This window comes from Nicotiana sylvestris, chromosome 8 (assembly GCF_000393655.2).
Source record: "Nicotiana sylvestris chromosome 8, ASM39365v2, whole genome shotgun sequence".
NCBI classification, from domain to species: Eukaryota; Viridiplantae; Streptophyta; class Magnoliopsida; order Solanales; family Solanaceae; genus Nicotiana; species Nicotiana sylvestris.
This window is the reverse complement of record NC_091064.1, coordinates 215122904-215149203: the sequence shown is the minus strand read 5'-3', so window position 1 is coordinate 215149203 and position 26300 is coordinate 215122904. Positions and strand designations below refer to the sequence as shown.

General features: G+C 34.9%; 3 protein-coding genes and 2 non-coding genes across 5 annotated transcripts; 4 read left to right on the top strand and 1 right to left on the bottom strand.

Annotated features, from left to right (window-relative positions):
* Window positions 1–1338: 1338 nt before the first annotated feature.
* TRNAG-GCC (transfer RNA glycine (anticodon GCC)) lies at window positions 1339–1409 on the top strand. Its single transcript has one exon. It is a non-coding gene; the product is annotated as a tRNA-Gly (tRNA).
* Window positions 1410–1414: 5 nt separating this feature from the next.
* LOC138876700 (small nucleolar RNA snoR114) lies at window positions 1415–1501 on the top strand. Its single transcript, XR_011402039.1, has one exon. It is a non-coding gene; the product is annotated as a small nucleolar RNA snoR114 (small nucleolar RNA).
* An 8669-nt stretch (window positions 1502–10170) lies between these two features.
* On the top strand, window positions 10171–10980 carry LOC138876335 (uncharacterized). Its single transcript, XM_070155247.1, has 2 exons — window positions 10171–10740; window positions 10828–10980. The coding sequence occupies exons 1-2, from the start codon at window positions 10171–10173 to the stop codon at window positions 10978–10980; spliced, it is 723 nt and encodes a 240-aa protein (XP_070011348.1).
* A 2817-nt stretch (window positions 10981–13797) lies between these two features.
* On the top strand, window positions 13798–16487 carry LOC104249902 (uncharacterized). Its single transcript, XM_009806417.2, has 4 exons — window positions 13798–13860; window positions 15179–15354; window positions 15440–15558; window positions 15629–16487. The coding sequence occupies exons 3-4, from the start codon at window positions 15460–15462 to the stop codon at window positions 15917–15919; spliced, it is 390 nt and encodes a 129-aa protein (XP_009804719.1). The 5' UTR covers window positions 13798–13860; window positions 15179–15354; window positions 15440–15459; the 3' UTR covers window positions 15920–16487.
* A 3312-nt stretch (window positions 16488–19799) lies between these two features.
* LOC104249905 (protein neprosin-like) lies at window positions 19800–23456 on the bottom strand. The gene is made up of 7 exons (XM_009806429.2): window positions 23295–23456; window positions 22771–22863; window positions 22484–22678; window positions 21236–21391; window positions 20538–20591; window positions 20275–20415; window positions 19800–20186 (listed from the first exon to the last, which is right to left on the bottom strand). The coding sequence occupies exons 1-7, from the start codon at window positions 23454–23456 to the stop codon at window positions 19815–19817; spliced, it is 1173 nt and encodes a 390-aa protein (XP_009804731.2). The 3' UTR covers window positions 19800–19814.
* Window positions 23457–26300: the final 2844 nt, after the last annotated feature.

Here is a 26300-nt window from a genome sequence, read left to right as displayed (position 1 = left end):
CTTTGTTAATCATGCATGGTCGTTTGGTAATGTTTTCCGAGGTCTTGGAACTCGAACCGGACCCGGGGGCGCGGTCTCGATGGCTCCGAGGATAGGTGTTTTGCTCGGGCCTTGATGCGAGAGGCTCCTGGCTTCGATTTCGATTCCTTGCAATCATGTCCTTGCTTCGTTTGCCTCACCGAAAAATCGGGGTACTCATTAGCCTCGGTTTTACCCGTGTACATGGTAAGAAGCAGTTTGGTTTCAAATGAGGTCAGATAAATCCTCCAGACCAACTTCTCAGTAAGAAAATATCTGAAAATATGCCGTCTTCAATATTACAGATTACACACCTAACAAAAATATGCTATAGACTACAATAAGCGCTTTAAGACTATGTTGCGCGGACTCTCCAAAATGTAGCCGCACCCGTATTGGATCCTTCAAAAATGCACTACTTTTGGAAGATCGGCCACATTTTCGGAGAGTCCGAGCAGTATAGAATTAAGATCCAACGACACATATATTGATGCAATGGAAAAGGTACAAACTGAAGTTCACAAAAACCAGAAAACCTACTCAAAATTCTCACATATAAAATCCGTGAAAATGTGAGAACAGAACTGACATAGTCAAGCATAACCTTCAGGGGAACTGCTTGGAGCCCAATGATCAAATTGAGCTAGAAAATTCTCCTGGAATGCATCAAAAATAAACAAGGTTGTGCTTGAAGATGAAATTGTCTAGGAATTATTGCCAAATTTAAGAGCTATGCATTTACAGCATTACAATGACATTGCTAATTGGTGTAAATATAAGCATTGGGATTTACCAATATCATATGAATATCCATTTTGAATCATGGTTAGTGAGGATTTATATAACCGGTTCCCAACTTGTTTGGAACTGATAGGCAGGGGCGGACCCACGCGGAGTCAAGTGGGTTCATATGAACCCGCTTCATCGAAAAATAACACTGTATATATAGGTATATTTTTGCTGTTTTCAGACAAGTAAAGGTATAAATATAATTTTGAACCCACTTAAAACAAGTAAAATGCCTAGCCTGTTGGTAAAGAGGGTTTAAATTTTCCACATGGTCCTGAGTTCGAAACCAGCTAGTCACATATGACCTCTAATGTAATTCATCCTGAGTTCGATAGGTAAGGACAGACAGAACACTTTTCATCCATGTTTGCTAAAAAAACACAGATCATTCAAATGTTAAATACTTAAAAGTAAAACAAGGAAAAAGAAAATGGGTCTATGTGAAATAAACTTTAACCAAAATCTGGGTGGATGACTTCATGCTTAAAAGCTAAGCCGATATTCTTGTTTTAACTAAAACTCTAACAAGAAGCACCAGTGGTCTAGTGGTAGAATAGTACTCTGCCACGGTACAGACCCGGGTTCGATTCCCGGCTGGTGCATTTGAGGGCAATGAAGTTACCTTGCACTAATTGTGAACGATGGGTCGTCACATACGTCTGACTTAAGATGAAAAAAATGTGCATCCGAGCTCTCTTTTTTTTTTCTTTTCTTTTTTTCCCCTCATTTTCAGTCTGCAAGTAATAGGAGTTCAAGCTTACAGCCAACATCAGTCAACTGTTTCCTTTGGAATTGTTGAACAAGTTTACATATAACATCTTGAACAGAAGTCAGGATGTAGCCAGACTCCACACACAATCCTTTGTAGTGTCTCTTTGTTTTTGGACAATTGCAAGAAAGATTGATTCAAGACTTGGGTCCATGCTAATTTATTCTTTCCCCATCTTATGCTTTGTTCTTGGTTTGCCTTTACTTCTTCAAAAGCAACCATTCATCCCACCACTAGAGTCAACTACAAAAGTTAGATGTACTATTAAAACACATATTTAGTTTCAATTTATGTGGCACTTTTTGCTTTTCGAAAGTTAGTTTGACTAATTATTTAAGCTAAATTCAATTAGATTAATTTAATATTTTAAGTTTAAAATTTAGATATTCAATAACTATACGAGAAGTATTATAATTGCAATTTTTATCATGTCAACTTATATAATGAAAAAAATATTTTTAAAATATTATCACATTTCACATAGATTAAATCTCGAGAAACGGAAAATGTCACGTAACTAGAACAACAGAATACTTTTCAGTCATGTTTGCTAAAAAGCACAGATCATTCAAATGTTAAATAGTCAAAAGTAAAACAAGGAAAAAGAAAACGGGTTCTTTTTTTTTTGTAGGAAGTGGGCGAAGTGGATTCATTGTTACTATGGGAGGAACATGAGTATGTTTGAAGATGCCCCGAAGCAAGCATCTTGGATCGATCAGAAGATTTTGAAAACCACAAAGTACTTTAATGAAGCAGGCTATATATTGAATGAGGTGCCACTACTAGAAATTCCGTCCAAGGCTTTCCGACCGAAATCGGTCGGAAATAAGACTATTTGATCGTAAAAGCCAACAAAAATTGTCTGACATCCAAAAAATAAAATTTCCAGATTTCAGTCGGAAATTGGTCAAGTATTTGGTCATACTTGTATATTATGTACAAAAATAATTATTTATTAAAAATTTATCAAATTTTCGACCGAATTTGGTTGGAAATTGGTCAAATATTTGGTCATACTTGTATATAATGTACAAAAATAATTATTTATTAAAAAATTCCAAATTTTCGACCGAATTCGGTCGAAAAACGCTTTTATAAAAATTAAAATATAAATTTAATAATATTTATGCGTGTAAATAATAAAGATGTTTTAAATAAATAATACTATATAATACTTATATCAGCAAAAAAAAAATCCGAACGATTTCGGTCGGAAATTGGTCAAATATTTGTATGTACAAAAGTAATTATTTATTAAAAATTGACCAAATTTCCGACCAAATTCGGTCGAAAATTGGTCAAATATTTGGTCATATTTGTATATAATGTACAAAAATAATTATTTATTAAAAAAATTTCCAAATTTCTGTCCGAATTCGGTAGGAAAGTTTGAATTTTTTGTTTCCCGCCCAAAACAAAAATTATATATATTTAATTAACCAACCGAAATGATTATAATTCAATATTTCCGACCGAATTCGATCGGAAAAACGCTTTTGTACAAATTAAAATATAAATTTAATAATTTTTTTTGTGTGTGAATAATAAAGAGGTTTTTAATAAATAATATTTAATACTTATATATATATACACACACATCTTAATATAGTATTATATTCGATATCGAATATAGCTTTTATATATATATATATATATATATATATATATATATATATATATATATATATATATATTTGTGTGTGTGTGTGTTTTAAAATTAATTTTATATGGACACTATGTCCTATATCTATGTACGTCTGTGTGTATAAATATATAAAAAAAAATGAAAAAGAAAATAAAGTTTACATAATAATTTGAATTTTGTTCTTACAGTACCGATGGACTTTCGTCGGTAATTGAAATATATAATCTTATAGATAATTATTTTGTATTTTTTATTACACAATACTAAAGAAGCTGTCGGTAAGTCCATCGGTAAGTATTTACTTAATTATCTTAGTGGTTGATTAGCCTATTTATTGAAATTTACACTAAGGGAAGGTAATACACTACTTAAAAATATATTAGTGGTAATTAGCTTAGTAATTTATAATTACATAAACTAAAAGTGAATTTGTAGTATTCTTAATTACATATATTAACCTATACATTAATATTACACACTAAGAAGAAGTGTATTAGTCATTTCCGTAAGAAATATTAGCGATGGTTTATCTTATAAATTGATAATTACGGTAAGTAGAAGTGTATTAACGGTGTCCTTAAGTAACGTTAACAATTAGTGAACTAGTGGTATCCTTATATAAGTAACGTTAGTGATTAATTAGCCAATACATTGATAATTATACACTAAATGAAAGTGTATTAATGATATTTGTGAGAAATATTTGTGATTGTTTATCTTTAGTTTGATAATTAAAGTAAGTGGAGGTTTATTAGTGGTATCGTTAAGTAATATTAGTGGTATCCTAAAGTAATGCTAGTGATTCATTAGCCTATACATTGATAATCATACTAATTAAGTATGGATTAGTATAGTCTTAAAAACTATTACTGATTCATTAGCTTATGCATTAAGAATTGCACTAAGTAGAAGTGTATTAGTAATATAAGTAAGAAATGTTAGCGATTGATTAGCTTATAAATTGATAATTACATAAAGCAGATGCATATTAGTGGTATGCTTAAGTAATATTAATGATTGATTAGCTTATCTATTAGTAATTACACTGATGAACTAAAAGTTTATCAGTAGTAGTCTTAAGAACTATTACTAATTGATTAGCTTATACCTGAGAATTACACTAAGCAGAAGTGTATTAGCGATATCAGTAAGAAATATTAGCGATTGATTAGCTTATAAATGGATAATTACAGAAAGTAGATGTGTATTAGTGATATTCTTAAGTAATATTAATGATTGATTAGCCAATGTATTAATAATTAGACTAATTAAGTAGAAGTGTATTAATAGTATTCTTAAGAACTATTACTTATTGATTAGCTTATACATTGAGAATTACACTAAGTAGAAGTGTATTAGTAATACCAGCAAGAAAAATTAGTGATTGATTAGCCTATACACTGAAAAATCTACTAAGTAGAAGTGTATATTAGTGTGATGACGGTCATCACTTGTTTTACAAGTCGATTATGTGTTCCCAGGCCTTAAAAACCTCTTTTTTGTCTTACCTCGATTTATCTACGCAGTTTGGACGTGTATCCGGAAAGCCATTATGTGAAAATCTGTGAAAAATAATAAATTTTGCTTTTAAAATGAATTTGAGTTGATCTCGGTCAATATTTTAGGTAAACGGATCCGGACCCGTAATTTGACGGTCCCGGAGGGTCCGTAGGAAAATATGGGACTTGGACATATGCCCGAAATTGAATTCCGAGGCCCCAAACCTGAGAAATGAATTTTTGAAGAAAATTGTTTAACTGAAATTATAAGAGTTTTTAGAAATTTGAATGTATTTGAATATGATGGTATCGGGTCCATATTTTGGTTCTAGATCCTGGTACAGGTCTTTTATGGCATTTAAGTTGAGCTTGCAAAATTTGGTAAGAAACGGAGGTCATATGACGTGATTCGGATCCTTAGTTGAAAATTTTGAAACTTTGAAAGTTCTTGAAATTTTCTTTGATTTTGATGCTAAATTCATAGTTATTGATGTTATTTTGATGATTTGATCATACGAGCAAGTCTGTATAATGTTTTTGGACTTGTGTGCATGTTTGGTTTGGAGCCCCGAGGGCTCGGGTGAGTTTTAAAATGTCACGGAGTGTTTTGAACTTAGGAAAAACTGCTGTGTGTTGCAGGTTTGCAGGCTTCACAATTGCGAACTCGCATTTGCGAAGACCAATCGCATTTGCAATGATGGGCTGGGGCAGGAACCTTCGCATTTGTGAGGCTTATGTCGCAAATGCGACCTCAACAGGGACTGCAAATGCGAACAACTGTTCGCTATTGCGAATAAAGCAGGATTTGGCCTACCTTCGCACTTGCGAAGCCTGGGCCGCATTTGCGAACCTGACTTCGCAAATGCGATATCTGCACCTGTGTAAAATAAAACTTAGCCGAAAATCTCTCATTTCTCAAACTTTCTCAAAACCTAAACATCTTTGGGCAATTTTTCAAAGGCAACTACTCTTCCAAATCGATTGTATGTCATTTCTAACTCATTTTCTTTAATCTTTAACATTTTTTCACATGATTTCAACTCAAAATCAAGGGTTTTCATGGGGGAAATTTGGGTGTTATTGGGTAGAACATAGGATTTTCGAATTTTGGGGATTTGGACCTCGATTTGAGGTTCAATTTCAAAACAAATCATATATTTGAGTTCGTGGGTGAATGGGTAATCGAGTTTTGGTTCGAACCTCGAGTTTTTACCATGTGGGCCCGGGGTCGATTTTTGACTTTTTGGGGAAAACTTTATAAAACTTATTTTCATGCATTAGAATTGATTCATTTAGCATTTATTGATATTGTTAAGTAAATTGTGGCTAGATACAAGTGAATTGATAGTGGAAACAAGAGGTAAAGTGGTAGTTGAGGCTTGAATTGTGTTCATGGCATCGAGGTAAGTGTTTGGTCTAACCTTAGTTTGAGGGATTATGAGTTGTGTCTTATTTTCTATGTGTTAATTGTGGAGTACGACGTATATGCATGGTGATTAGTATCTATACGTCGATGTCAAGCATGCCCGTGAGTCTCGTATGGTAATTGTTGTGACTCCGTTGTGATTTTTTCGTGCTTAATATGTTGATTATCATTGTTGGTTCTCTTACCGGGATGTTATTATTTATAATATTGTTTTCCTTGCCGGAATGTTATTGTTTATGATACTGTCTCCCTTGCCGGGATATTATTGTTATGACATTGTCTCCCTTTCCGGGATGTTATTGTTCAAGATATTGTCTCCCTTGTCGGGATGTTGTTGTTATACTCTTGTTTCCTTGCCAGAATTCTTTTATGATTGATGTTGATTTGTAAATGGGACCGGGTGGCACGCCGCAACAGTGATATATGAAATGGAATCGGGTTGCACGTCTGTAACAAGATATATGAAATGGAATCGGGTGGCATGCCGCCATGGTGATATATGAAATGGGATCAGGTTGCACGCCTGCAACAAGATATATGAAATGGGATCGGTGGCACGCCGCCACGGTGATATATGAAATGGGATCGGGTTGCACGCCTACAACAAGATATATGAAATGGGATCGGGTGGCAAGCCGCCATGGTGATATGTGAAATGGGATCGGGTTGCACGCCTGCAACATGAAAGAAAATGAAAGTGAATACTGTGTTTGTTGTCTTTATTCTTGTTGGCATTTAAATTTTGGTTTCTTTACATTCTTTTTTGGTATTCTGTTGTTATCTGATACTCCCCGCAACATATTTTTTCCCTCTCATCTTTAGCTGTAATTATTTGCTTTTATTTTTCCGCTGTATATGATTTAACTGCACAGGTTTATTTGGTAGTCTAGTCCTAGCCTCGTCACTACTTCGCCGAGGTTAGACTAGACACTTACTAGCACATGGGGTCAGTTGTGTTGATACTACACTCTGCACAATGTGCAGATCCTGGTGCTGCAGCTTTTGGACCACAGTGAGGTTGCTGCCTTCTGTCCAACAGGCGACCCGAGGTAGTCCTGCAGGCGTCCGTAGGCCTTGGCGTCTCCTTTTATCTTTCCATTCTGTTTCTTTTATGTATTTCAGAGACAACTTTATATTTATCTTTCAGACCTCTATTTGTAGTATTCGTAGATAGTCCATGACTTTGTGACACCAAATTTTGGGTAGTGTTGTATTTCGGATTCATGTAACAATGTTTGGTTAAACTATTAAGTTTTCGTCTTCCGCATTTCTGGTTATTTAATTTATTTCGCTGTTTGATCACCTATTATATTGAACTGTTGAAAATGCTTAATTAAAAAGGTAATGAATTTATAACGCTCGGCTTGCCTAGCTTTCACGAATAGGCACCATCACGACTCCCGAGGGTGAAAAATTCGGGTCGTGACAATTAGGAGTATTCTTAAGAAATGTTACTCATTGATTAGTTTATAAAATGATAACTACACTAAGTAGAAGTGCATTAGTGATATATTAGAATAATTACACATAATATTACACATAAATTATACAGTAAGAAGAATTATATGTTAGGTTTTTGTAAAATGTTAGTTTGATTTTCATTGATTCATTGTAATTTGCTAGCTAGAATTTAATAAATTGTCAATTTGATATTTTATATAATAATTACATACTAGATAATTTGTTACCAATTACATACTAGGTAGACGTGACAAAGATTGGTGATTGTTTAATTATCTTAAATTGACAACTGAAGTAAGTAAAACTATATTAGCAATATCGTTAATTGATATTAATAATTTATTTGGCAATTAATTAATACATTAAAGCGAAATGACTTCCTAGCCACTCAAACTTGTAGGGCTTTTAAAAGCCGATACATAAACTTTTGTCTTTCCCATTTAAACACTCAAACTCCTGAAACCTATAACTAATAAACACAATTTGTCCTTGATCCTAGGCGCGTATATTACACATTCGCTAACGTGTCCATCCAGCCAGCAAATGACCAATGAGACTGGTACACGTCAATGGCGCAAAATGAAACCCAACCGATTGGGGTCCCCCTCTTTTAATCAGTACACCGACAAACCCTCCCCCACTTTTCGTCTCTTTTCCTCTCTCTAACCATCCCTCCCCTCTTAAACTTAGGTTAAGCAATGGCTTAAACCTGGTCATCTCCTTCCAAAATAATCTTAATCACTCCAAAACCAAACGATTGGGGTCCCCCCTATTTTAATGAAAAGCTGATCGAGATTCGTCTGAGCTTTCGATTTCAGTCACGTTAGTCTCTGAAGGTTAGTTTGTTTCTTTTGATGTCATTTTCATCTTTGTCTTCTAATTTCTTGTGAAATAATGTGGATAATTTTTTATATGATTCAAATAATGTGAAAGCTATGTATGTCTGCATGCATAATTTTTCATCTGATATAGTGGAAGCTATTTCGCTTTTTGAGATTTTATATTTGGGGAAACACTTGAATATTCACTCTTTTAGTTTTTTTTGTCTTTTTCATGACTAATCTGGAATTTGGGGTTAAAAAATTAGGGCTTTTGTCTGCATGCACATATTATGGGATTTTATATTAGGGTTTTGGGGAAAACAGTCGTACGTTCACTTTATTTTAGGGGTTTGTCTTTCTCATGAGTGATATGGCATTTAGGGTTAAAAAATTAGGTCTTTTTTGAATATCAAAATATTCTTGTCTCCCATTTTGTTAAAGTTTATGGCTTTTTAGGGTTAAAGAGTATCTGACTTGTCCCCTTTTTGTTATAGGTTTCAATGGATGTCTTTGTGAAATTACAGTTTCATCATCTAGGGTGGTTAGTGACTGACCTAATTATGAGGTATGTAAATGGTCAAACTTGGCTAGTTGTTCTTCAAGCTGATATTGATGAATAACATATAATTCAATTACATGATTGGGCTAAGGATATGGGGTACTTAACAACATGTAAAATTAACCAAAAAGGAGAATTTAGATTTCTGAAATATGATGCTGATGTGTTAGCTTTCTGTCACGACCTTAAGGATGAGGATTTTATTTATGTGTATATATGTCATATAATTAATACACCATGTATTGATTTGGACCTAGATGAAATGTTAAGTAGTGGTGGTTTAAATGTGGACCCCACTAATATTTAGCCATTTGGCTTTAATGAAATGCCACATGGGCAAAGAAGTGATGTTAATGCTAGGGAAACACACTCACCTAACAATGATATAAATAGGGTGATAACACTCATGGAAAGGGTAAAAAGAGGGCTGCTGAAAGTTCTTCTAAAACAGAAGAGTCCAGTGAAGATGAAAATGACTTTTATACCTTTCATTTAGCAACTGATTCTGAGGGTGATGTTGAGGGTGATGAGCTAAGTACTGAGAGTGATAAAGATTATGAGGCTATTTCTGAAGATGATGATGATGATACAGATGAGTCATTATATGGTTCTGATGAGGATATTGTTGGAGAGACAAGTGACCTAGAACCTGAAGTTGTTGTTGCTAGACAGGCTAAAGTGAATGCAAAGAGTAGTAAATTAAGATCTTTTGAAGTTAATACTGATGAGATACCTAGTGGACCTGTAGGTATAGACCCTGGTTTTGAAGACATGTATAAAGATAAGAGATCCATATATGCTAGAAAGTTGGGAGGGGATGAGCAATATCTGGACAGTTCAGATCCAAGTAGTGAGGATACAGATGATGAAGTAGATGAAGAAGATGAGGTGCATAACCCTCAACCAAGAAGATACAATAGTAGGGTATACTTTGATCCTGCTTGTAAGAAAATTTATTTCCAGTTGGAAATGGTGTTTGAAAATGTGAAACAGTTCAGATCTGCTTTGCAAGATTATGCTGTACAAAGAAGAGTTCAAATTAAGTTGAGGCCTAATGAACAACATAGGGTTAGGGCAAAATGTGTGAACTCAACAAGATGTAGATGACATATTTTGGGCAGGGAATTTCATTGTCAAGAGCTACTACCCTGCTCATAAGTGTTTTAGAGCAACTAGAAACAAGATGGCTAATACAGCATGGGTAGCTAAACATTTCAAGGACAAGATTATCAACCAACCTGACATTAAGCTTAGGAAGTTGCAGGATTTGATTAGGATAAAGTATGGTGTGTATGTGGGAAAATCTATATGTGCTAGGGCTAAACATCAGATCATGGGTCAATATCTTGGTGATTACAAGAAGGAGTTTGCTAGAATATATGATTATGCTGACATGTTGAGGTCTACAAATCCTGGCAGCACTGTTGTTATGAAGACCTCCAATGAGACAATACCTGGTAAGGAGGTGTTTGTGGGTATCTATATTTGTCTACATTCTTGCAAAGTTAGTTGGTTGGAAGGGTGTAAAAATATTATTGGCTTTGATGGAGCATTTCTGAAGGGTGTGTGTAAGGGTGAGCTACTATCATGCATTGGTAAAGATGGTAACAACCAAATGTACCCTATTGCTTGGGCAGTGGTGGAAAAGGAGACAAAGCACACATGGTCATGGTTTTTTAGGTGCCTGATGCATGATCTGCAGCTCACTGAATTCCAAGGTGAGGGGCTGACCATCATTTCAGATATGCAGAAGGTATATACTACACCCATGTTCTTCCTTTAATTACTTCGATACTTTATATATGTTTATGATATTCTAATTATTTTTTTGTTGCTTAAGGGACTTGTTGCATCTGTTTCTGAGTTGTTACCAAATGCTGAGCACAGAATGTGTGCAAGACACATATGGAGTAACTGGAAACAAAAGTGGAAAGAAGAGGAAAGAAGGAAGAAGTTTTGGGCCAGTGCAAGGGCTTATTTGAAGCATATTTGAAGGCTAAGATAGATGAGCTAGCAGAATTAGGTGATAGTAAGATCATTGAGGACTTGTTGAGATACCCAAAACAATGTTGGTGTAGAGCACTCTTCAAAGATTGGAGTAAATGTGATTCTGTAAAGAACAACATGTGTGAGACCTTTAACAGTTGGATCTTGTCTGCTAGGCACAAGTCTATCATAACCATGTAAGAAGAGATTAGAGTGAAGGTGATGGAGATGATGACTACCATGAGAGAATTTGCAACAAGGTGGATTTATAATGTATCTCCTATGGCAATGGGGTACATAGAGGAACAATCTCAATATGCTGTTAAGCATGAATTTAAATGGAATGGGGATACTAGGTATGAGATACAACATGGGGTTTACAAACATATTGTTGACTTCTCCAACAATACATGCACATGTAGATCATGGCAGCTCAAAGGAATACCATGCTCCCATGCAATATGTGCAATGTTTTTAAGAGATTTGAGCCTGCTGACTATGTAACCCACCGGTACAAGAAAGAAACATACCTGAAGGCTTTTAGTTGTTACATACAGCCAGTAACCAACATGGAGATGTGGCCATCAACACAGAATCCAACTGTTGAGCCTCTTATGATTGCCAAGATGCCTGGTAGACCTAAGAAAAATAGAAAAAGAGCTCAAGTTGAACCTAAGAAGAAGTCTGGTAAGAGATCAAGGAAAGAGACACCAATGACATGCTCTAATTGTAATACAGTAGGCCATAACAAGAAGGGGTGTCCTATCCTGGTAATGTATTCAATTTGTGTCTGATTGTGTCTTGTACTTTGGTTGTTTCTATATCTCATTTTTATTTTGGAAATTTCAGAAAGGACAAGGATCTGGAACAACAGGAACCAATAATGCTGGTGCTACTCAACCATCACAGGCTGCTCAAACAACAACTCAACAATCAGGTCCTACAAGTGATTCTGGAACTGACAGGGACAGAAATACTCAACCATCAGCTGTTGCTAGTACATCTGTAAGTATTGATTTTAGTTAATTTAGTTAATCTGTATTAGGACCAAAATTTTTAAATTACAAGAAAGTACTTTATCTTACATCAGGATACTGGAAGTATGAGATCAAGAACTTCTGAGGATATTATAGCTAGTGTTAGAGGAAGGCCAAGAGGTAGTGGACTACGAGGAAGACCAAGAACTACTGGATTTAGTATATTGTTTAGTGATACAGGAATAGTGATAGAAAGGGTAAGATCATTAAGGATTTGAATTTTTATTTATATATTAGTAGTTTGGGTACTAATTTGGCTTCCTATGCAGTGTGGAGCAAGAGATAGGGTACATTCTGCTCCTACAAAAGTAGTGGATGCTTGGCAGACCAATATCGATCTTGGATACAGTGCACCTGGACTAAGGTGGTAAGGAAGAAATGCTATATCACAAAGGCAACTTCAACAACAGTTGAGGAGAAGACAAACTCAAGCAAGCCTTGGCCAATCTCAAGTCCATTCTTCATCTCATCCAAGCCAGTCTCCATGTCCAAACTTGAGCCAATCTCACCAAAACATCAACCAATCTCAACCTTGAAGCTGACTGAATGTTTGTTTTTGTGGTAACTTAAGTCTGTTAGTTGCAGAACTTAATTTGTAGGTTAACTTAAGTCTGTTTAACTATGACTTTTCCTTTGGAACAATGTTTAAACTATTTTTGCTACTAGACAGCAGTTCAGTACTAATTTTGTCAACCAAGAAGGCTGATCGAACTTGGTTGTTTATATATGTGTGCTTGTTTATGTTAAAATTGCTTTTCATTCCACAAAAAAATACATCATTCATTCTATCATTATCATTGTACATAGGGTTATGAAGTTAGTGCTAACTACACTAAGAAGAAAATTACAATTATTAGTGCTACTACAACAACTAAAGTTACAATGATCTTCACCCTCTTCCTACGCTGTAGTCGATCTCTCTCTCTCTTTAATTCTTGATAACAACCCTGAAATCACCTGTTTATAGTGATCTGGAAGAGGTGGGTCAAACCACCTAAAAAAATTACAAGAATTGGCTCGACCATAGTTTGAGCACCCATAAAACCTCCTTCCTGGATTTGTTGGCTTCCAAGTGATGCAAATATGAGCTTCAACTCCACAATGACAAAATACATGACTTTGATTCATTATCACAATCTGGAAAAAGAAAAAAAAAATTAAAGAAAGCTTCAGATATTAAGAAATAGGCGAAATGAAGCTTCAAATGCATATAATAAAGGGATAATATGTATCCAATTGAAAGAATAAGACCCCACTTAAATAGGCCCTATTTTTGACCATTGGGCGTTGGGAAGGGGGTCTCTCACGCTCCTAAAAGTCGTGACATCACGCAGGGGCTGACTAGGACCAACTGACGCCACATGGGATTGATCAACGGTCAATTGTGTTTATTAGTTATAGGTTTCAGGAGTTTGAGTGTTTAAATGGGAAAGACAAAAGTTTATATATCGATTTTCAAAAGCCCTACAAGTTTAAGTGGCCAGAAAGACATTTCGCCGTTAATAATTACATTAAGTATAAAAGTGTAATAGTTACAATTAGCTTTTCCTAACTTTTTTTACTCCTTTCTCTTTGTCCGCCTCACTCATCCTTTTCTTTGCTATATAGCAGCAGCAACAAACCAGCTCTGTCCTACCCAATAGAGCAGCAGAACCTTCCTCAAAAACCAGTTGAAAGCTGCCCCTAAATGCACTAAAAACAGACCCGAAATCAACCCAAAACCAGCGCGAAAAACAGCTTGAAAGCACCATCCAAACCCAGTAGATTTGAGGTCCGTTCGAGGTCGCCGTTCCGGTGGATTGTCGGATTCCGGCAGTTGTTTTCTTTTCTTTTCTCGCAAGTCTATTCAGGTTCACTTCTGTTTATCTATTCCCCGTTTGGTCGCTTTCTTTAATTTCTTTGTTGAATCTGTTTAGCAGTTGAATGAGCTTAAATGGTATTCTGTTTCCTTAATTTTGTGTGATGATTTTCGAGCAATGGCCAGCTGTGGTTTTATTTAGAAAGAAATAGTGTCAACTGTGAATTTTGTTTGTAAATCTCAATGTTAGACTTATTAACATCTGTGCAAAAATCCTTGAGAGGTATAGGACCATAGCAGTATGTGTATATGATCTTAAATAAAAATCATGCCACTTCAGCTTAATTACTTATGACCAACTCAATTGAATTACTAGTATTTCCTAAATACTTCACTTTGCTCAACCAAAAGAAAGAGGAATGTTTCCCATCTGGGAATGATAATTTTAGTTTAAGGTTGTGATTGTATAAATCATGAGTGCCTGCTTTGTGGAATTATTGCATTTAGTTATAAATTGATGCATACCTTGGAATTAGTTGATGTCGTTTCTTTTCTCTGAGTATGTCTTGTAAATGCATTTAGTGGAAGGTTACTGCACAAATTACATTTATTGGTTATTTTGTAAAGAAGGTTATATGTTCTGCCTTCTGTAGAAATCAAATTTGTGCAGATATGTTTGTAAAATTTGTCCAAATTTATAGAAGTTTCTTATGCAACTTAATTCTATAAATTAATTTGAATTATAATCAATATAACATGTAATTTATTCGTTCTTTATGTAGATGGAATATCATAGTTGGATGTATAATAGGAATTATCCTAATCGTCGGTTTTTGAGGGAGGAATTTATAGAAGGAGTTAAGGAATTTATTACGCATGCAATGTCACTTGAACCGTTTCGGATTGGAGGGTTGATTAGGTGTCCTTGTGTGAAGTGCAAGTGTTTGCATTTTTTTGGATCGGAGGATGTTAAGACTCATCTTTATAAAAAAGGGTTTATGGATAATTATTTTGTGTGGACTTGTCATGGAGAGATTGATGGTAGTGATGGTGTATTTCATAACGTAGTTGGTGGTGAAAGTAGTAGGTCGGTGGGGAATAATGTTCAACATCCGAGATACCATGAAATGGTTGCGGATGCTTAGGGATGTACTTCGATTTTGAAACCCACGAAAGTGTTGAACAACCTCCTAATGAAGAAGCAAAATATTTTTATGAACAACTAGTTAGATGCCGCTAGTCGTCCACTAAAACAAGGGAGTATGCACTCTAAGTGTGTCTGGGAGGACCGGTATAACCGTTAAATTTGTGCAAATTGGGAGTACAAATACCGTAAGAGACTCTCTGATTCCTTCTCCTCCGCTCGAAAGGTTAAGAAGAAGCCTTCATGGGTTCTACCGGATTTATGCGAGGATCTGCAGAGGTATTGGAGAATCGAAAAATTCGAGAAGCAGAGTGAACTGGGAAAGAAGGCCCGAGCTTCTGAGAAGGGTGGCTCCTTGCACTGTCTGGGTTCAAGGAGCATGGGGATACGAGGAAACACCTGGTAATTCCTTAAAATATTTCGGTCTATTTTTATCGAACTATATTTATATATGTTAATTCGTTAACACGTTTTATTATATTTGTAGGAAAAAAATATGGGAGGAAGATGAGTCATGATAAGTTCTTCGCGGAGACTCACATTCGGAAGAAGAAGGCACCGACAGATCCAACTAGATGGGTCGAGGACCGAGCGAAGACTACACATGTAAGTTTCATAACTACTATAAATGGTTATAATATTATATAGTTAGTAATTTTCTATCTTCTAAATAAAGGGTCGTTACAAGATTAATGTGGAGGAGTACACTCAAAGCTTGCCACCGAATGAGCAAGGCGAGCGACCGTCCATTTCAGACGAAGAAGCGCAGAGGATATGGTTGGGTGTTGTTGTTGGTCCTAAAAAGGGGATAGCATACGACCTTCTAGATAAATCATTTCGGTGCTACAGGGTTGGATTGCAAGGTATAGGGACTTCCGCCCGAGGCGAGGCGATTGATAAGTCGACTATATCGTCTATGGAACAGAAGATTGCAAAGCTGACAGCAGAGCTTGAAGAGACAGGCTAGAGATAAAAAGAGAGATGGACAATTTGGTACCCTTCGAGTTCAGCTAGAAAGGAGGGACACACAATTTAATCTCCTTCAAAGTCAGCTGGCCAATCTTCTTGCTAGTGGTGCTTTCCCCATTCCCCGGTCTCGTGAGCCTTCCCCATGTGCCTACGATGAAGGTTCTAGGAGAGAAGATGGAGATGATGCTAGATAAAACACTCATTGAATGGTGTGTATTGCTAAACAAAGTATTGTACTTGTCAATATTTAGTTGAAACTAGTTTTGAATGATGATTGTATTGTTATTTTGTTATTGAACATTTTAGTAGTTGTTTTTGTGGTTGTTATTAGTTGTTGTGGTTGTTATTAATTGTTGTTGTTGTTAGATAATGGTTGTTAGTGTTAGTTAATAGTTTTTGTTAGTTTATTGTTGTTATTGTGGTTAGTATATTCATTGTTAATTAATTATGGTTGAATGACAACAATGTAATGCTGTCATTATAGGATGGATATTGGTTGTAATTGGCAGGTGGTGTAGCTCAAAAATAGGCATTTTCTGCCCAGTTTTTACCTAGATTTCCGACCGATTTCGGTCGGAAATTAATTTTTTTGCCCAGAAATCCATAGTTTTCGACCGAATTCGGTTGGAAATTATGAATTTGTATTTATTTTTAAATAAATTAACAATTTACAACTAATTATTTAATTAAATAAATTTATTATTTTTAAAAATTTCCGACCGAATTCGGTCGGAAATTGAAAATTAAAAAAAAAATTAATAGTTTCCGATCGATTTTGATCGGAAATTTGAAAATTAATTTTTTTTTAATAGTTTCCGACTGATTTCGGTCGGAAATTAAAGTTTGACAGGCAGTCATCGGTTTGAAATTTCCGATCGATTTCGGTCGATACACGTTTGCAACCATCGTTTTCCCGACCAATTAAAATTGGTCGGAAATAGCGGACGAAATTTTACTTTTTTTTAGTAGTGTGCTGAAGGTGGTGGTGCTCAAACACCAAGTGGGCCTGGGGAGCTAAATTGCTAGTTCTCGGAGAAGTTCTCTACAAAGCAATTTTACTTAAAGTTAAGGGGTACATTCCAGAAAGTAGCATGGAGAAAACTTGTGTGTAACAACCAAGGTCTACCCAAATGGATTCTCATGTTGAGATTGGCTGCACTTGGGAGATTGTATACAAGAGATAGATTATTCAAGTGGGGTGTGACTTAAGATCAATTTTGTCCCTTATATGAGCAAGACCATGAAAGCTTGGCCCATTTGTTCTTTACCTGTGAGACCAGTACACAACTCTGGAAGAAGCTGCTCAACTGGATAGGTGCCACTAGAAATCCAATGGTCTGGGAAGATGAACTACATCGGGCGATATGCTAGTGAGAGCAGTCCAAGAGCTGAGGTATACAAAATACTACTAGCAGTTGTTGTTTACCATGTGTGGATGGAAAGGAATTATAGAGTGTTCAGTTTCAAGGCAAGCAGTAGAGTATTGAGGTACTGACAAGACAGGTAGTTCAAGAAATCCATTTTAGAGGTTCAATGAAGGTGAAGATTGCAAAGCCTAATTACTTTTGGTATTGAGATGATCTTTTTGCTATTTTAGTTTCTAAGCTTAGACTAAAGGTTGGGACTTGATGTCCTTGACTTAGAGCTTGAACTAGGGGCAATCCAGCAACCATTTCAATTGGATACCATCAAGAGGGCAAGAGAGGAGGAGCCGATGAAATTCTTTCGGAGTTCTTCCCCGCTGACGTTTAAGCTCTCAAGGACTCGGATTAGTCAATAGAAATGAAATCTAAGAAAGTTGGTAGCTCGAGCGAGGAGCGGAGCATAGCCCTATAGCTATAGGCTATGTAATATTCTATTTCCTCTGCTTTGAATACTTAGAATCAAACTCATTGCTCATTCAAAACATTCGGTGTTTGTATATTGTACATAACTCTAATTTTGGTAATAAAAATCTAACTAATTACCAAAAAAAGAAAAAGAAATGAACTTAATCAAAATCTGGGTGGATGACTTTATGCTTAAACAAATTGTTTGCTTATTGTCGTCTTAAATATATTTTCAATAAGAAGCATAAGTGGTCTAGTGGTAGAATAGTACCCTGCCACGGTACAAACTCGGATTTTATTCCCGGCTAGTGCATTTGATAGCAGTGAAGTTAGCTCTCTCTTTTTTCTTCTGCAATTCAGCTCCTTTTTTGCTCATTTTCAATATGTTCCATGAAGCCTGTTCAATAATTAATATGACATTTAACCTCATCATTTTCAATCTGTTGACATTCACCTAAATTTTCTGAGCATCCTTGACTACCAAGTAATAAAAGTTCAAGGGATTACAATCAACTTTAGTCAAATGTTTTTTTTCCACCAACCTTACATGTAACTACCACAACAGAAGTCAACATGTAACCTGACTCCTAAGGGTGACAAAATGGTTAAAAGAAAACAGTTAACCACCCATATTATCCACTAAAAAATGGGTTGGATAATAAACTTTTTAAAAATGGGTCAAATATGAATAAGAACCATATTTCTAAATGGATAACCAATGAGTAACCAATGAATAACCAATGAGTAACCAATGAGTCTAACTTTTATATTTGTAAAGTCTCAAATTAGGGGTTCCTCAAGATAGGGAGAATAAGAATTCTCCCAAAAGTGATCATATGCAAGAATTCATGGATAATATGGTTACCCATATTATCCGCCGGTTAACCCGTTTTTTATCCGTATTAAATATGGGTCGGTCGAATAATTGATCCGTTTTTTATTACCCGTTTTCGACCCGAACCATATCCGACCCGACCCCCGTTTGCCACTCCTACCGACTCCAGTGAACAATCCTTTGCGATGTCCCCGTGTTTTTTGTGGATGGCTTGAAAGGTGAGTTCAAGATTCAGGATCATGGTTATAGATTTTTCCACCAATCTTTCGATTTCGTTTTGATTTGCTTTTACTTCTTCAAGAAACAGCCCCTACTTGTTGAAGGAAACTGACATCGATGCTACGGTTGACTGATTAGTAAAATCAGCACTTTTCTTTAGTCTAATAAATATGTTTGTAATTTTGATATTTATTTCCAAGAAATAATACTACTTCTATTTAGTTATGTTAATAGATCATATTACAAGCGTCAACGTTAGTTGTGTTAGCGTCTACACTATCTTGGTTACTTTTTAAGATGTGTATTAGTTTTGTTAATTTGTTTTATATTTGTATTATTTGGGTACTTAAGCCTCCTAATTAGGATTATGGTTTGTTTGAAAACGAGATATAAGTCGCATTCCTTGTATGCGATTTATAAGTCGCATTCCTTGTATGCGATTTATAAGTCGCATTTGGCAAATGCTACTTTTAAGTCGCTACGAGTTAAGTCGCTTTGGTGAACGTGGTTTATATGTCGCATTTCCAATGTGATTTAAGTAAAATTCCTCAGTTTTCTATTCCCATTTTAATCCTTATTGTTACAAATGAATTTTTTAAGTAAGATTTTATCTCTTCATTTATAATGCTCTGATGTTTTTTTTCAAAAGAGTTCTTTCCTATGCAGATGTCATGACGACAAGTGTATTCTTGTTGTTTGTCAATCTTTCACCTTCGAGAATTTGAGACATCATGCTAAAGATATTAGGGCGATCCTTCTCAATCTCATAACAAATAAGTCTTAGTTCTAAGTCGGTATCCTATATATTCACTCTTTGCCTCAACTTTTATTCTATTTATAAGTGAGTATGTCATGTCGACTCCAAATCATATTACACACACAATTGAACCCAACATTGAGAATTGGAAAATGAAAGTAAATATATCGAAAATAGTATTTATAGCATGTGAAATATTTTATATATAACCAGAATTAAATACCATGACGGTAATAATTTACAATACCTAGATTTATGCATTCTCACCAGGTCCCCCATAGAGTACAAAATGCTGAAACTTTCCCGGTATCGCATGGGGTAAGTCAACAACCTTGTATAAGTTTGGATTATCGACATGTGTAGTTGTTTTATCTACATCAATAGTTTCACCATTATCATTTAAAACTGCAAGTCCTCTACAATAAGCATCATAACTAGTCTCTTCAACAGGAAAAAAGCTAGAGCCCATTGGAGGTTCTGGTACACCTGGTGGACTATATACCACTCCTCCCCATTCGACATTAGTAGCAAAGCTAGTCAAGTCAGTGAAAATCCCTTGAGGCCAAAAACCAATTTGAATATGATTTTCTTCAAGGAAAAGCCACCAGTTTCCATTCACCAGATCCTAATTTTATTGTGAAGAAAGAAATGTCTAAATTAGTTTTCTTTTTTAAATTTCAATACTAATTCTAGAAAAGAATAATTAAACGTACCCGACCGATGGACATTGTGTCTTCCATTGAAGTTTTATCTCCACGATGTGAAACTTGATCGTATACCATATCAACCGGTATCTCAGTGTTTACTATAACAAAACCAGGACATAGTGTATTGAAACAGTGTTTGTTACCCCCCTACAAAATATACAAAATTGTGTCATATATATGCTATGCAAATTGAGGCATTAGATAAACAGAAAGATTATTAGTTACACAATATTAAAATATAAATCATCGAAGTAACTGAGATAACTTACTTGAAAATGTATAAAGAGCCTAGTTTTGTTATCTCCATACAGTGTTGGGTCCACCTGTAGCATGTAATAGAGAAATCGTGATGATTGAGAAACTTATTGAAAGTGATTTAATACCTTTTTGGCGTTTCTCATACGATGCCCGATAACTACATTGGGGTCGGATTTAATTTAGACTTACACCAAAAATTAAAGTCTCATAAAGGAGTAAAATGCTTTCTAATAAAAGAGTACGTGCCATTTCATCACTAATCCTTGTTGGTGTGATTTAACAACTTGCATCCAGAGTACAATATAGTTATTTCCTATCCTTCACCTTATTCCATTTCTTCCCTTATCCCACTTTTAGCAACTAAAAGAAAATACTCCCTTCACAATAAATGACTAATTTATTTTTTTATTTTGGTTCAAAATAAGTGTCCATTTATATAATCAAGAAAAAATTTAATTTGTTTTTTCAAAATTACCCTTATGTACATATCCCTAAAAAAGTCATTTACTCCTCACATTTGAGAAGAGAAGTAAGTACTACTATAACTACGGCGCAACATTTAATGAAGGGTAGTTTAGTCACACTAACTATTTTCGTCTAGAATTTAGTATTTCCTTAATGGGTATGTCCAAAGCGAATTGGTCACTTATTATGGACCAGAGGGAGTATTCATTAACTATTTTTTGTATTAACAAGTTGTTGAACTTACTCTCCAACCAACTTGCATAGTATCTGATCCTTTTTGAATTTTCAATCGGCATGCACTGTGTTGTTGATCTTTAACAAGAGGATTCCATATACTAGCTGCCATTTGAGCTCCCGCAAACTTATTATTTGGATTATTTTCAGTCCGAACTATAGCAACCTGTATGTAGCAAATGAAATTTTGTCAACTCATGACAAAAGTATATCTAACATGTATATTAGTTTTGGCTTTTTTTTATTTGTTTCGACGGTCTAAAATAATTAGAAACGGTAACCCATATATACGAAATATATACCGTCATATATAGATGTGTGTTAGATGTATATTATATACTAAATATACAATATTTATACATTGCCGACTATTATATTGGGTGCGGCCCAAAAATATAACTATCCCTTGTTTTTATTTATTTTATCTTTGAGTAAATAATAGTAAAATCTATATTGTATAGCCGCCTCCGAAATAATATCCGAAAAATATATATTTTGTAAATTAATATATAGTATACACATTTTATATCAATGTATGTGTGTGTATATATATACACACACATTTATATAATTGACAAGCAGTATTAATTATTTTCGACTTACCAGCTAAATATATTAAAAGCGCTAAATATTAAGGGCTTGCCCGGAAAAAGTGGAAAAAGGATTTGCCTACTAGTATAAGAAAATCAAATTGTGGAATTTGCATATTTAACCGTTTTTATGCCATGTAAAAGCTAAATATAAAAAAGGCAAAAGGAAAAACCTGCGAAGCAAAATTCAATATTTAATAATTAAAAAGTCTTTTAGGGTATTATTTCAAAAATAAATTCAATTAAAAGACAAAACAAACAACAATCTAGAAAATGAGAAGATGAATGTTTATATTCGTGTACCTTGTATCCTTGTGAAGATCCGTACATTCCTTTTGGCTCACTATTGTTATTAGTCTGTGCAGAGGCAATAAATATATATAGATATGAGATTTTCGAAATTATGAAAAACTAAACATGTTTATTCTTTATACACGAACTTTTCAATATTTCTTATTGTAAATTTGAGTTCTTAGCCTGTTATATTCTATGTAAATGGCGGTAAGAAGATGTCTTTCACGGCTCGAACTCATGACCTTTTGGTCATATGACTATAAATTTACCAGTTACGCCAAGACACTCCTTCTATTTAAATGGAATTATGGATTTTATTTTTTGGAAGTGAGTTATTCTAGCTAAAGTAGTAAATTGGTGTATCATTATCTTACCGCAACCAATTGAACATCAAATGTGACATCCTCTGGCGGTGGCATATGTGTTTGTCTGATAAGATCATCTTTTGTAATTCTTTTAATTGGGACTGTTCCAGAAGTACAACCTTTTCCATTTAACCATAATTTCGACGACTGATTAGTTGATGATGTAACTAAATTTTGCTTTGTCCTCGATAAAATAGGTTTCATCTGTCCATCCAAAATAAAACTTGAATTATGCATCACAAATATTGTATCACTAATAGAAAGCTCAATATAAGACGGACGGGTAAGAGACATGCCTGAGGATGAAAGTTGTGATTCTTCAATAACGGATGATCAAATGCAGGTTGTTTATAAAAATCCACACAATCATATGTATCACCGTATATAGTCTGTGAACCAAAAACTCATAAATAAGTAATACTGGTTACACAATATCTTGCAATTTAATTTGTAACTTTTGAATACATACAAATTTAACACCTAGCAAAATGATATCGCGATAGAACGATTACATACTCCATTTGTCTCGTGATTAATCCATATTTGAATTCAAGGTAAATATTTATTCACAATCGGTGGTTACATTAACCCAAAAATTACATGAAACATATATTCATAAATATGGTTATTACTAAATTCTAGTTAATTAATATACAGTTGCATTTTAATATATAAAAAATATTTACATAGATATATTTAATCTACCGAAATTATCTTCACAGACAAAGATGAACGAATGGAAGATATTCTCTTTTTCCTGCAACACAAATATAATAATCACTCAAGAGAATTATAAGCACAAGAATTTTCAAAGATATACCTTAATTGTTTTGACCGCCGGTTTGTTCAAGAGTTTAAGTTGCTTCTCCATCTCTAGATCTTCTGATTGGGATAATTTTGTTTCTCCTTGAATTCCATTGTAACTTAGAAGAAAATATAACGCCAGTAAAAATCGTTCAAAAATTCTTTGATGCATCAACATTGCCTGAATTCATAAATTCATTTTATAGGTAGGAATGTGTAAGTATATGTATCTATATACCAAACTAATGTTTAAGCTACCAAATTAATTTATTTACATACATAAAATGAAATCACTTAACCGAGGGCTAACTTGTTTTCATTTTTATATGGATGAAAGTAAAAAATCATGTAAAACTATTGTTTAAGAAACCAAATTAATCGACATAAAATGAAAGCATTAAACCTGGGACTAACTTGATTTACTAGATGTATGAGAGATGAAGTATATGAGCAAATATCAACTTTGCTAGTATTATGAAATTGTTTTATATAGTGAAGTAACGAGTTTAAAATGGAAAATTATCCAAGGTTATTATCACTAATGTAATTTTCTAAAACGGGATTAACAGAATCCATAAAAAGATTTTCTGTGAGTCAATGTTGACGGCTCACATAAAAAGATTTTCTGTAACTTAGTTCTTTTCCAATTATATAGGAATACTCATTTAATTATTTTCCTTAATATGTAAGAATACTTATTAATTTATTTTTCTAATATTTAGGACTACAAAATCAACTAAATTTAATATATTACATTGTTCATTTTTTGGATTAGGTAAAAAAAATTAATATTTAGAAATACAAAAATATTAATATTTTATTTTATATAAATTTATACACTTAAATTATATATAAATGGCAAGAAAATGAAAGAATTAAAAATATTAACCAAATAGGACGTAACCACTTGGTATTTAGAAGTTTATCCCTTTGGACATATACAAAGAATTCAATAAAAAAGAAAGAGGACGTACGGCGTTCTTGGAAGATGACGGAGTAGCTTTTTTTTTATATATTTAGATTTAAGTGAAACTCTTTTATATACTAAAATACTTTAAATATACAAAACTATTTCCCACTCGTTTGATTTTCTTACAATATGACAAAAGAATTTTTATTCTATTGTGACGACCCGGCCAGTCGTCTCATGAGTTATCGTTCCGTTTCCCCCATTTCTGCTTCTTTATGCTTCGTTATCCGTGTTTTATGGTATCGGATTGGTCGGATCGAGTCCGGAATGATTTTGGTAAGGTTTGAGACACCTAGTCTCTTTTAAGGAAGTTTGGAAAAGTCAACAGGATATTGACTTATGTGTTAGAGGGCTCGGATGCGAGTTCCGATGGTTCGGTTAGCTTCGGGAGGTGATTTATGGCTTAGGAGTGTGATCAGAATGGGTTTTGGAGGATTGGAGTAGTTTTAGGCTTGAATTAGCGAAGTTGATATTTTGGCGATTCCGGTTGATAGGCGAGATTTTGATATAGGGGTCGGAATAGAATTCCGAGAGTTGCAGTAGCTCCGTCGTGTCATTTGGGATGTGTGTGTAAAATTTCAGGTCATTCGGACGCGGTTTGGTTAGGTTTTTGATCAAAAGCGGAATTTGGAGGATTTTAGAAATTTAAGCTTGAATCCGAGGTGTTTTGGTTGATTTGATGATTGGAACAAGTTTGAATAAGGTATTCGGTTTATGTTTGTGCTTTTGGTTGAGGTCCCGGGGAGCTCGGGGTAATTTCGGATGGTTAACGGAGAAGTTGGAATTTTGTTGTAGCAGCTGAATTTGCTGCTTTTGGTATTTTCGCACGTGCGGTCCCCAGGTGATCTATCGCAGAAGCGAAAAAGGACCAGATGAGCAGAGACGCAGATGCGTAAGTTGGGTCGCAGATGCGATGTAGGCTGCGTAAGTGAATTCCGCAGAAGCGGAGGATTTGACCGCATATGCAGTACAGCTGAAGCGGATTTTGGACCGCAGATGCGGGTATCCCTGGGCAGAATGTATATAAGGATTTCTTCGCGATTTTTGAAGGTTTTCACCATTTTTGAACACGGATTCGGGAGCTTTGGGCGATTTTGTAGAGAGAAATCAAGGAGACTTCGTTAAGGTAAAGATTTTGGACCTAAAACACATTTTTATGGTAGTATTTCATGGGTTAAGGCTGTAATTAAAAGAGTTAAAGGGCTAAAAATGGAGGATTAAGGCTTGAGTTTAAGAGACCTTTAAAGGAGGATTTGAGGGGTCATTTGGACTCCGATTTTAATGTTCTTGATATGTATAGACTCGTGGGGAGATGAAGAATCTATTGATGTAAAAATTTCTGAATTTTGAGATGTGGGCCCGGGGATCGGGTTTTGATAATTTCGAATTTTGTGCCTTTTATTGATTGTTTTCGCTTGGGCTTCGTTTCCTTAGCATATTTTGACATTCTCGTTCTGATTTTGGGTAGATTCGACACGCGTGGAGGCCGATTTGAGGGGAAAAGGCATCGCGAGCTAGAGATTTAGCCGGTTCGAGGTGAATAATAATTGTAAATAATGCTCTGAGGGTTTGAAACCCCGAATTACACATCGTAGTGCTATGTTGAGGCGAGGCACACACTTGATGACGAGCGTGGGGTCGTGCACTATTGAGGATGTGACTTGGTACGTCTCGCTTGATGATTTTACCGCGTATTTGACTGAAAACTAATTGCTATCATCATTATTTGGGCTGAATATCATATTTGGGCTTCGTGCCAACTATTTGAACCCTTCGGGGATTTTTATTACTATTTCCTCACTGTTTTGACTTTATACTTGAACTCAGTCATGTTAATGTCCACTGTTTTTCTACTCAACCATGTTTACTCAGTTTTAAGACTTAAATGATATTTTAAATGATGTTTGGGCTGAGAAACACTGTTTTACTATTACCCGAGAGGCTTGTGATGATTTTTGATTGAGTAAGGCCGGAGGCCTACATTGTGAGGAAACACTGATACTGATTTGACGCCGAGGGCCTGAGATATGTACGCTACGAGGTGACTTAATT